General features: G+C 37.5%; 1 protein-coding gene across 1 annotated transcript in view; it reads right to left on the bottom strand.

The window, feature by feature from the left end:
• Positions 1-1,377: 1,377 nt before the first annotated feature.
• The window catches only part of LOC136847722 (cell adhesion molecule DSCAM-like), a 30,289-nt gene continuing 19,609 nt past the window's right edge, over positions 1,378-12,057 (bottom strand). Inside the window, exons 2-6 of the mRNA XM_067119585.1 lie at positions 9,940-10,664; positions 9,018-9,234; positions 7,350-7,477; positions 5,305-5,470; positions 1,378-4,174 (exon numbers count right to left, since the gene is read on the bottom strand). Coding sequence (XP_066975686.1) covers positions 4,026-4,174; positions 5,305-5,470; positions 7,350-7,477; positions 9,018-9,234; positions 9,940-10,664 — 1,385 coding nt within the window. The 3' untranslated portion in view covers positions 1,378-4,025. The remainder of the gene's footprint in view (positions 4,175-5,304; positions 5,471-7,349; positions 7,478-9,017; positions 9,235-9,939; positions 10,665-12,057) is intronic.

Below are 12,057 nucleotides of genomic sequence, written 5' to 3'. Positions count from 1 at the left end.
GGAAGGGAGAGGAGGAGGGGGAAGGCGATGAAGAGGGAAGTGGAGGGGAGGACACAGCTAAATTAACACTTGATCGTGTGCTCTGGAAGAGGGAGGGCGAGGGGAAAGGGAAGGAGGGATGGAAGAGGGAAGGGGGAGGAGTTATATAGAAGATAGATTGTAACGAGTCAAAGAATTGTGAAAAATCCGAAGAGTTCCATACAAATCCCGAGACACTGGGAGAAGTCACTGTAGGGTCACTAGAGGTCACTGCTGACGTACTGATAGTGTAAGGTTGTACTGTCACCGGGATTGAGTAACCATGCAAAATTTCAAGTCCATCGGACAAAGGGAACAGGTCGAAAATTGAGTTACAAGATTTGACCCAAACAGACAGACACGCGTAGAAGTCAAGTTAAATAAAAGCATGTAATAACAACATTCTCTCACAGAAAAACAGAGGATAATGAAACACTATTTCACAGAAAATATACGAAAATATAATATACAATTCCCTACAAAAATTCAGACATCACATTAAGCATATTGTCTTAAACTACCTTAATAATAAAGTTATGAATATTTTGTATATACACGATTATAAAAACGTCTTTTTACTTCGGAACCTCAGCCATTATTTGAAGGTAAAATGTTACGCAGCTTGTAATATAGTTATGAAAATTAATATATTCAAATAAATGTAATATATATACAGTATATATATATGTATATATATATACTCATATACATACAGTATATGTATATATGTGTGTGCCCGCGTCTTTCTGTGCGCATGTCTGTGTGTGCGCGTGTATTTATGCGCGCGAGTGTTGTATACGTTTATAATTCAACATGCGCATAGGTACCATATCCGCAAATAATTACACCAAAAATTTTTTTTGTGAAAGTGTATATGCTTTCAATTACAAATACAATATAAAATAGAGTAAATTGCAGCCCAGAAATTAAGTGAAAATAGGAAATGAAATCAGTGCACTAAATGCTGTTCTACAATACCTCTTCAAGAACGAGAATACCTTTCTATTATATATATAAGAATATAGACCCGGGAAGATTACATTTTTTTGTGAAAGAATCATATATTTACATGAATATTGACGTACCTGCACACACAATCACGTGTGGAACAGAAATAAATTTCTGCCTCACGTCGGGATCGAACCCAGGTCTTTCAGGTGGAAGGCAAGGGCGCTATCCACTAGGCCATACAAGTCTAAAAGAAGTTGGGTTCGATCCCGACGTGAGTCAGAAATTTATATATATATATATATATATATATATATATATATATATATATATATATATATATATATATATATATATATATATATATATATATATATATATATATATATATATATATATATATATATGGCAATAATAATGATAATAATAATAATAATAATGCATATCCCTTAATAATGTTTCAAACTCAATAAATACCTCAAGTATTACTTTAAAAAAATACGTAAGCATCCAGTCTTGCACCTTTTAACATTTCGATCGAAAAGTTGCCATCAGTATTCTGCCGTGATATCTGTACAGAAAAACGTGAAGGAGGGACTATCCATGCGTAGAACCTAAAATATTAATTTTGCTCGAGTGTTACAGTACTGGAGAGAGAGAGAGAGAGAGAGAGAGAGAGAGAGAGAGAGAGAGAGAGAGAGAGAGAGAGAGAGAGAGAGAGAGACTAAAGTAGTGTAGTGGAACGTTTTTGCTACGGGGCTAGTTAAAACTCGGATTCTGTTTATTAACAACCAGTAGTGATTTTTGCATTAGCATGTCAATGAAGTCTGCCGCGTACGATCCTTTTGTGGTGGTTGCAATATGTATGATGATTATTAGAATTTGCTGTGTACCCATTGTACCCTTATCTTCTCCTCTTGTAGTTTCGTCATCCGCAATACTGATTTCAGGCTTTAAGTGGGTTAGAAGAGAATCAGTTGCCAAGCTCACTGAGGTGGGAGCATCAGTTAAAAACGAAGTTGGTGAGGGTAAATAAATTTTAAAAGAAGAGAAAGCAGAATAGTAAATCCAGTGGTTTTACGTCTCCGTTTGAGAAAATTGCTCGTTTTTTATTTACATTCCATAGATACAATCCTTTAAATTTTTGTTAATCTGTTAAATTAGCTCTGAAAATTTATACCGCATTTTGTGAATTTAACATTAGCAATCCACGCAGCACGTACTATGAAATTTCACATTATTTCTGTGACTAGTCGAGTCTGAGCTGACAAAAATAGACTTCCAGGAGGACTTGACTCATCCAAGGCTCCTCCCCACGAGAAAGATCTCCCTTTTCCGGTTCAAACTAGTCCTAAGACTACCCTCCACATATGACTAATCCCCGTGGCTCCCGGTTATTCGTTGCCTTCCGGAATAAAGAGACGGTCTCGAAATCGATTGTGTGAAATATTCACTCCCTCGACGTGAGGGAAAAAAAAAAAATCAGCTCGGGTTATCGCTCCTGTCGTTCCGGTGTGCACGTGTTTGGATTTTTTTTAATAACCTAGAAATTCTGCTTTTTATTCAGCAGTTAGAAGTAACGTAAAAAGCAAGAGTTATGGTAAAGTGGTTAACACAGATTTATGCTTTTCCAGTAGAGTAATATAGCTGATCGTGTTTTCGTTGAAATACGCTTGGTTTCCGTACACGTGTGAATGAAATTGAAATCCAGTGACTAAGTTCTAGCATTACAAAAGGTTGAAGAGAAAGTTTAAAAGGAAAAAAGCACGTTGTTAGATTGGTTTTTAAAGGTGAAAAGGCTTTTATTTCACCGGGTCCGGATTTGACGATGAAGTTTTAATATCTCAAATTGCCAGTTTGAGAATTCGTTGAATTGCAAGATAAGTGTCTGATAGTCATTACAGCGCCTTAATTTATCAGGGAATACACATTTACACACTGACGCTTCTTACATTTTATTTTTTACTAGCAAATCAAACTATTCATTTGTTAAACGAATAAATGGAAAGAAGCTATTGTTATCTACTGGTAGATTAAGATGAAACCTGAGTTATCAAAAATCATTATAAGACTCTTTTTAACTAGATACGTGCAGTTGTGTTTTACGGATCTTTAATAAAAGTATCCCCTTCCTTTCTGAAGAAACCATATATCATGAAATGAGGTATAGGAGTGGAAAAGGGTATGAATCCTAATTAGTCTTACCTGCAATAAATAAATGCCCTCTTTCACCGGGAATATTCATCACTAAGCATATATTGGACAAGAATATCTTCAACCTAAGAATACAAAAGCATTTCGATTCAGATAAGCAATTATATAGGATATGGAACATATTCAAAAGTAAAAAGATTTCCAGAGATTCCAGGAAGGCTGGAAAACTTAGAAAGACAGATGTACTCGCACAAGCATACGTACGCATATACAACACGCGCGAACACACGTACGCACGCGCGCGCGGGCACACACACGTGTATATATAAGCAGATTAATTGACAGACAAACAATTAAAATGCACTACAGCTCTCCATGAGGTTCATCACTAGCGAAACAAAGAAAATGAGATTCACATTTCGCATTTTTCAGGACATAATGACTTTTACAGGTATAGATAAAAACATAAAAACAGTTATAATGATTAACATGAATATAGTCCCGACGTTATTACATACAGCGGTATTTAACGATGAAGTCACTGTTGATATTATGTACATGGCTTAATCTATATAAACTTTACATTACAAAACATTCTCTGTACAGGAACAAATCGCACATTTCACTTTCCAGGACCGCTTCATCGACGGTGTTCGAAACACTTTCCATCTTTCAGGTCCTCGTCTTCGTCTTCGTCTTTCACAGAAAGAAGACCAAGGCATGCTGTGACGTCATGCCCACAATCGACTAGCTTTCCGGTATAACGAGTGATATGCACAGGGACTTTCTGTCTCACTTCGGCATCGAAGTGTCCCAAAATCCAGCTTCAGTGACCCATTATTCTCTTTGGAGATGAGTTTGTGGGTACGAACATGGTCTCTGTCTCTAAAACCGAAGTCAGAATCCTATATCCTATTGATCAACGCCTCATTTTCCATCGCAATCCTGATCCAGCTTAGATACCACAGAACAGCAACAAGTGACGTCAGAACTTGCTTCCACTCCATGGTCATTTTCGAACTGCCGTTGATTTGCATCGCTGCTTGGTGTTCTCCTATGAAAAGATGAAAGGGAGGGCCTTAGATAATCATTGAACCTAACCTCACTTACTCTACTGGACAGTTAGATTTGTATACATAGGTGTTATCGATGAAAATCTAAGATGAATATCTAAGTTCTCATGGGTAAAATATATCAAGAAATGTTGTTCATCACTGCGATGCTTTCTTGCGAGAGATTCTAAGGTTCCTTAGATATTGTGAATTAAGAGTTGTAGGTCAAATTCCTGACTGTTTTTAAAGGGAACTAGCATTCTCCTGTTGAGAAAAAATAAGAACCTTACGTTGTAACTGGGATTTTTTTTTCCAAAGGAATCTTACTTTCTCCTATAAAAAAAATTATCCAAGAATCGTACGTTATAACTTGTATGGTGTATTGATAAGAAATCCTTGTATGTGTCTGGAAAACATCATCATTCTGATACGTACAAATTAAATTAAGTATACCTGACTAACAGCTCTCCTAGGGCTGGCCCGAAGGGTTAGATTTATTTTACGTGGCTAAGAACCAATTGGTTATCTAGCAACGGGACCTACAGCTTATTGTGGAATCCGAAGTTCCTCGCTGGGTGAGTGGGTTCCGTTCTCAGCTACCACTCTATTGGTCGCGAGTTCGAATCTCCGACCGGCCAGTGAAGAACAAGAGGAATTTGTTTCTGGTGATAGAAATTCATTTCTCGCTATAATGTGGTTCGGATTCCACAATAAGCTGTAGGTCCCGTTGCTAGGTAACCAATTGGTTCTTAGCCACGTAAAAATAAGTCTAATCCTTCGGGCCAGCCCTAGGAGAGCTGTTAATCAGCTCAGTGGTCTGGTTAAACTAAGACATACTTAACTTTGTGGAATCCGAACCACATTATAGCGAGAAATGAATTTCTATCACCAGAAACAAATTCCTCTAATTCTTCATTGGGCGGTCGGAGATATGAGCGCGGGGCCAGCAGAGTGCTAGCTGAGAACGGTACCAACCCGTCCAATGAGGAACTCTAATACGTACCAGACTTACTTGTTTGCACATGCGTATGAGCAATTCTGCCCTTCCCTTAAACGACCAACCTCCAACCCTGTGAGAGTCCAGAATTCCAACTCTGCCTTCGGCTTAGACTGTTTTCGACGGCTGACTTACCATTGAGGACATGCAGCGTAGCCAGTGAATCTTCCCCTATAGAGGGCTTGCAGCCATAAATCCCAGAATCATTGGCAATGGCGTTTCTCATCACCAGGTAGCTGACGGTGTCGCGGCTCGCTATGGTGTTGACCGTGACTCCTCCCCTCCCTTCGTAGTCGAGGATCTGCAACAGGTGGAAAGGGAAGTGTGGTGAACTTGGAGCCAATATGGAAGGGACGTAACATTCCCAGAAGGTATATTATGTATGTTGGGCGTTTGAGCATGGAATTCAGGTGCTACTCGCAGTCTTTCTCTTATATCTACGTAAGTTGGGACTTCCGATTATTGTCATGTCATGTTAAATTTAAGTCAACACCGTTATTACTATTATTATTATTATTAATATTAATATTATTATTATTATTATTATTATTATTATTATTATTATTATTATTATTATTATTATTATGCAAAGTAACAGTAGCCATAGCAGTAGCAGGAGAGTTCAGAATCGCAAAAAATCTGAGAATATAAGAATGTCACGTTCCATTTTAAAACTTTTGTTATTTGATGTCTCGGGTGGGCGGAAATTCCATAAAAACTAGACGCATGTAACATTGGCATATATATACTGTGTATGTGTTATGTGCGTCTATATGTATGTATGTATGTATATGTATATATATATATATATATATATATATATATATATATATATATATATATATATATATATATATATATATATATATATATATATATATATATATATATATATATATATATATATAGAGAGAGAGAGAGAGAGAGAGAGAGAGAGAGAGAGAGAGAGACTTATTTTCCTAAGCGCGTTGTAGTTCACCTCAATTGGATTCCAGAAGTCACAGGATATCACCTGTTTGCTTTCCCTAAAGGAATTGTTCCCCCGAGTATAAGTGATGCCAAGCACAGTACGTATCGCACATTGTTTATTGGAACAGTACTTGTTTCAAATGTCCAGTTATAGAGATGTGAAACTTGACATCAGAAACATTTTGCTGTTATTGAGCGTTGGATAACGGGTGACAGTTAAAGGGATTATTACGTATGCTTGATATATATGCTTTTGTAAATGAGTAAATGGTTTAGACATTAATGATACATACACAAGCACGTATGCATATATATACACATTCATATTGTATATATATGTGTATGTATATTATATCTATACATATATGTATAAGTGTGTGTGTATACATAATTTATATATATATATATATATATATATATATATATATATATATATATATATATATATATATATATATATATATATATATATATATAATCAGAAAGCTACAAACGTCCTTTAATATCAATTCACTCTACCTCGGAAATAATATATTTTCATATATGTTACCGAAGGGAATTTTTTTTTTTTTTTAAGTTGATAATAAGTCCACCGTCCCGTGGGATCAGACCAGCGACGGACGAGGAATCAGGACTACAGTGACGCACTAACGAAATGTGGCCGATTTCGTTAGTGCGTCACTGTAGTCCTGATTCCTCGTCCGTCGCTGGTTCGATCCCACGGGACGGTGGACTTATTATCAACTTAAAAAATTCCCCTTCGGTAACATATATGAAAATATATTATTTCCGAGGTAGAGTGAATTGGATATTAAAGGACGTTTGTAGCTTTCTGATTGTATATGAATCACGGTGATGTGATAAATAGTCATATATATATATATATATATATATATATATATATATATATATATATATATATATATATATATATATATATATATATATATATATATATATATATATATATTTATTTATTCCTTTAAGGAAAACTAGATGAGAATAGAAATCCAGTGGATGCAATTAAGAATACAAACACGATAATCAATCAATCACTTAACTTCCACAGACGTTAAAACAAACCCATGCAGACAGTCATTCAAAGCAACAACGCCTGCATAATGACTCTGACACTAAGAACAAAAAAGAAAAAAAGAAGAAGAAAAAAGAGAAAATATTGGCGCTCAGCCAAGGCGTCGTGTCTGACTCACCTTGTTGTGGTGGAACCAATAGACGAAGACGGGCTTCTCCGTACCGTGCGTGACCACGCAGGTGAGATTGATCAGCGACCCTTTGTGGACGAAGATCTCTGGTCCGTTGAGGATTTCCGCTTTGGGGACTGTGCGGATGGGCACATTAATTATTAATTTATGGCCGTTAGAATATGCAGGACATTCTGGCCGATATTTGCCAGTCACACTTTTCATTTGTAACATCACTTAACTTGATGATCTTGATGTTATCGAATTGATTTGAAATGAATATAGCATTTAGGCCAAAGGCCAAGCACTGGGACCTATGAGGTCATTCAGCGCAGAAACTGAAATTAACAGTAAAATGGTCTGAAAAGTGTAACAGGCGGAAAATCTCGCAGCTGCACTGTGAATCAATTGTTAGGAGAGGGTGGAAAGTAAGATGGAAGAAAGAGAATATGAAAGGAGGTGCAGTAAAAGGAACGAAAGGGGTTGCAGCCAGGGGCCGAAGGGACGCTGCAAAGAACCTCAAGTAAAGCCTACAGTGCACCGCATGAGGTGCACTGACGGCACTAACCCCCCCCCCCCTACTGGGGTTCATGTTATCATGACTAAGCAAGGATGGGGAGATTAAGGATTTCCACTTTAGGGGCTGTACGGATGGACATATTAATTATTAACTTTATATCCGCTAGAATATGCAACAACATTCTGATCGACATTTGCCAATCTCACTTTCCATTGCAATATCATTCAACGTGATTATCTTGATACTGCCATCACTAACCTCCCTCCCCTCCCCCCTCCTTTTCTCTCTAATGGAAAAACAAATGTAGACCAGGATTATTATGCAAAAATTAAATAGACCAGTGGATTGTGAGAATCTCTTCGAATGCGTGCTGTAGCTAACGGAGGAATTTGCTACCAATGAACGTTATGTAACAAAAATTACCTTCTTAATTAGTGTTTAATCGATATTTTATTGATCATTATTTTTGCTTCAACGTATTGAGCCTGATGATGCCTTATATTTTACTATTTTTTTTTCAAATTCATTACTAGCAGAGCGCCTGCACGCTCATTGTCTTATTTAATTGATTTACAATGGGGGACTTTACGTTCTGCACAGTTCCTCTTGACATTCGTTATTTAAATAAGCCGGTTAATGCAGCTGTTATTGTGCCTTTCAGTTCCTGCTGTTCATCATATGAATTTTCTTCTGAACTTCGTATGTGTCGTATACCTGCGGACTTCCATTAAAACAATCAAATAAACATAAGATTTTCGAAGTTTAAGAAAATTCTCACAATCCTGATTCCAAGTTAAAGAATAGCTTTAATTCCTAGACTGCAACTTAAGAATAAACTCTCATAATTCTTATCCGCAGTGTAAGAAGAATTCTACAATTCTTATCCGCAATTTAAAAATAAACTCACAGTTGTAGTCAGCAGTTTAAGAATAAGCTCACAATCGTATTCTGCAGTTTCAACTCATAACTGTAGTCCGAAGTTTAAGAATACGCTCACAACTGTAGTCAACAGTTTAAGAATAATTTCACAATTCTAGTCCGCAGTTTAAGAATAAGCTCAATCCCAGACGACGGTTTAAGAATATACTCACAATCACATTGCGCAGTTTAAGAATAAATTCACAGTATTTGTCGTCAGTTACAGACTAAATACTCACTAATCACGAGTAGGTTCACGATGAAGCTGAGGACGGGTTTAGTGGAGACCTGACACTCGTACATGCCTGCGTCTTGCTCGGCAACCTCCTCAATGGTCAATATCCACTTGTCGTCCTCCGGGGATTCTTGGTGTCTGATGGAGATTCTGCTGTCGGAGGTGTAACTGTCGTTGTTGACCGACAGGATGTGGAGGTCCTCGTGCCTTATCCATGATACCTGCGTAGGAGAGAGAGAGAGAGAGAATAGTCGCTTATTATTATTTGTTTTTTATTATCATGCTTTATCAAGTATGTTCCTCAAGATAAAACGAAAAGGAAATCATAAATTGCAATGAATGTCTACGGTATGAAACTCTAGTATGGATGCATTTGGTCTTTACAGTATTAATGTCTTACGATGATGGCTTTGAAACTTAATATCATAACGCATAAGGCGTCTTTGCAGAAAGACTGATGCTTTTATATATATATATATATATATATATATATATATATATATATATATATATATATATATATATATATATATAATATGCTTTGTAAGATTTGTTGTGTTATGGGGCATCCTATCTTCATTGTACTTGCGTGTTTTCACGTTAGCTGTAAAAGCATCAGTCTTTCTGCAAAGACGCCTTATGCATTATGATATTAAGTTTCAAAGCCGTCATTGTAAGACATTAATACTGTAAAGACCAAATGCATCCATACCAGAGTTTCATACCGTAAACATATATATATATATATATATATATATATATATATATATATATATATATATATGTGTGTGTGTGTGTGTGTGTGTGTGTGTGTGTGTGTGTGTGTGTGTGTGTGTGTGTGTGTGTGTGTTTGTGTGTCTGTGTGCAGACCTGAATAGTGGAAATTATACTGTTTTGGAGGCCTTTCAACCAAAGCTGAAACTCACCGAGTTTCCAGTCTTCCCAACAACTTTGCACGACAGCACGGCTCTTTCTCCCTTGTGCACCGTCACGTTTCTGGGCAGAGACCTGTCAAATCGAGGCCCAAGAGGGTCTATGCTGATCACCGGTTCAGGAGTCTCCTCCGTTTCCAGCCCTTCCTCCAGAGGTGTGCCGTAGACCCAAGCGCCGGTATAAACCTCATTAGTCTTGTAGGCTCCGTACTGGGTGCTTGAACCGCCACTGTACACGATCCCCGAATGGAAGGAATCACCATGGCGAACTTTGTGATTCAGAGAACCGCCATCGTCGCTGACGCTTTGATGGATTGTAGGTACTGTGAAGAGCGGCTTGGTATTGGGCGTGTATCGGACGTTATTGGCGACCTGTGGGATACCTGTAGCGTACTTGGTGGTGTAAGACTGATCCGGGATTTCCCTGTTGCTTTGCGTGATGAAGTTTCCGCTCTGTAGGCCGATGTGATTTTGGTCATGCACGTCAAGGAGAACGGGTCGTTTCTTCTGCTGTTGTTGCTTGTGGCTGTTGAGAATTTCCTTGATCAGCGAAGGGTAGTCGTGCGTCTGAGCAGTGTAGGTACTCGTTGATGCCGCAGTCTTGCCGGAGGAACTGTCTCTTTGAAGGGAGTCTGGGCTCGAAGGGACCATTTTAGGAATATAGTCGATCTCGTGGGAGTCCAGCTGATTGTCAGCCCAGACCGTTAGGAAACCAGCACCTGAAACAGAAACAAGTAAGCTTATAAGACGGCTTTTTCCATGGGCACGTTTCGAGATGGCTCAGCTTACTCTTTTTCAAGATCATGCTTAATATTACTGAGGATAAGAGCCGTGTGTGTGTGTGTGTGTGTGTGCATGTATATATATATATATATATATATATATATATATATATATATATATATATATATATATATATATATATGTATAATGCATATATATTTATGTATGTATGTATATACATATACCTAATATATGTATTATGTTTGTATGTATGTATGTATGTATGTATGTATGTATGTATGTATGTATGTATGTATATATAAGCTAGATGAATAAGTTCACTTGAGTTATTGAAATGAAGTATGAAAATCACCACCATTCTCCAATAAACCAGCAGTAACAAACAGCGTCAGCACTACAACGTAGCAAAATGGAAAGGAAAGCAAGTGGCGTTAGCGGTGGCTCGCGAGCTAAAACTCTAAGGGAAAACCCATCCATTTTTCACCACCCATTTAGCCGTGCATTTCACTCCAGCTTACCTCCATCGTTGAGTTGGTAAAGCCAAAGGAATGCGCTGAAGGCTCATCCCCCTTTGAGAGAGCCGTAATCTCCACGCTGTATTTCGCATATTACTAAGCGTTTGCGTTTCCTCTTTTACGAAAATGACGGAGGTATTACGGATTCTGGTTTGTAGGGCATTCTCACGCTACTTACCAGCTCTCAGGCATGTATGAAACTTTCCTGTTATGACAGCATCCCTTTACGCCGTAATGACCACTGCGAAGTTTATCATACTCATTCATCGTCCATTACTCGGTTATTTCCTTCTGTATGCCGGGAACGTGTGTGTTTTGTTTTAGAAATTTGTATGTAGCTGCAATAAGCTATAAAAACAACTGGTAAACTTTTATGCATATGAAATGTTAGTTTCAGTTAAAAATACTGTATATATTTGTATCAGTAACGGTAAAACCGACTATTCCTAGGCAGCTTACAAATTTTATATTACAGATTTTCACCGTTAGCGGTTTAAAGAATGCGAAAACTCACATGGTTTTTCAGTAAGGAATTAAAAGTAAAGACAAAAGGTCGGAAGAACATTTTTTAAAATGTAAGATACACTTTACCTATTTCAAATACGTTTATGGCTCGTTTTCAGAGAAAACTGAGCCTTGCTTAAAGAAAGAAAAAAAGTAAGAAGAAGATGCTCAGTTTAAACCTACAGATATGCTCATAAAGCTTCATGAGGGAAGACATAAAATACTTATCGTCCAGAGGAGAGGCGCATGAAGATGAATTTGGAACGCTAGGTTCTGTCTCGTTTTAGAGGTACATGAAGATAAACTTTAATGGCTGGAACGTTGGCTTCTATCGCCTTCACTAGCCACA

Source organism: Macrobrachium rosenbergii, chromosome 17 (assembly GCF_040412425.1).
Source record: "Macrobrachium rosenbergii isolate ZJJX-2024 chromosome 17, ASM4041242v1, whole genome shotgun sequence".
NCBI classification, from domain to species: Eukaryota; Metazoa; Arthropoda; class Malacostraca; order Decapoda; family Palaemonidae; genus Macrobrachium; species Macrobrachium rosenbergii.
Note: the sequence above shows the minus strand (reverse complement) of the source record. Positions and strands in the feature narration are given on the sequence as shown.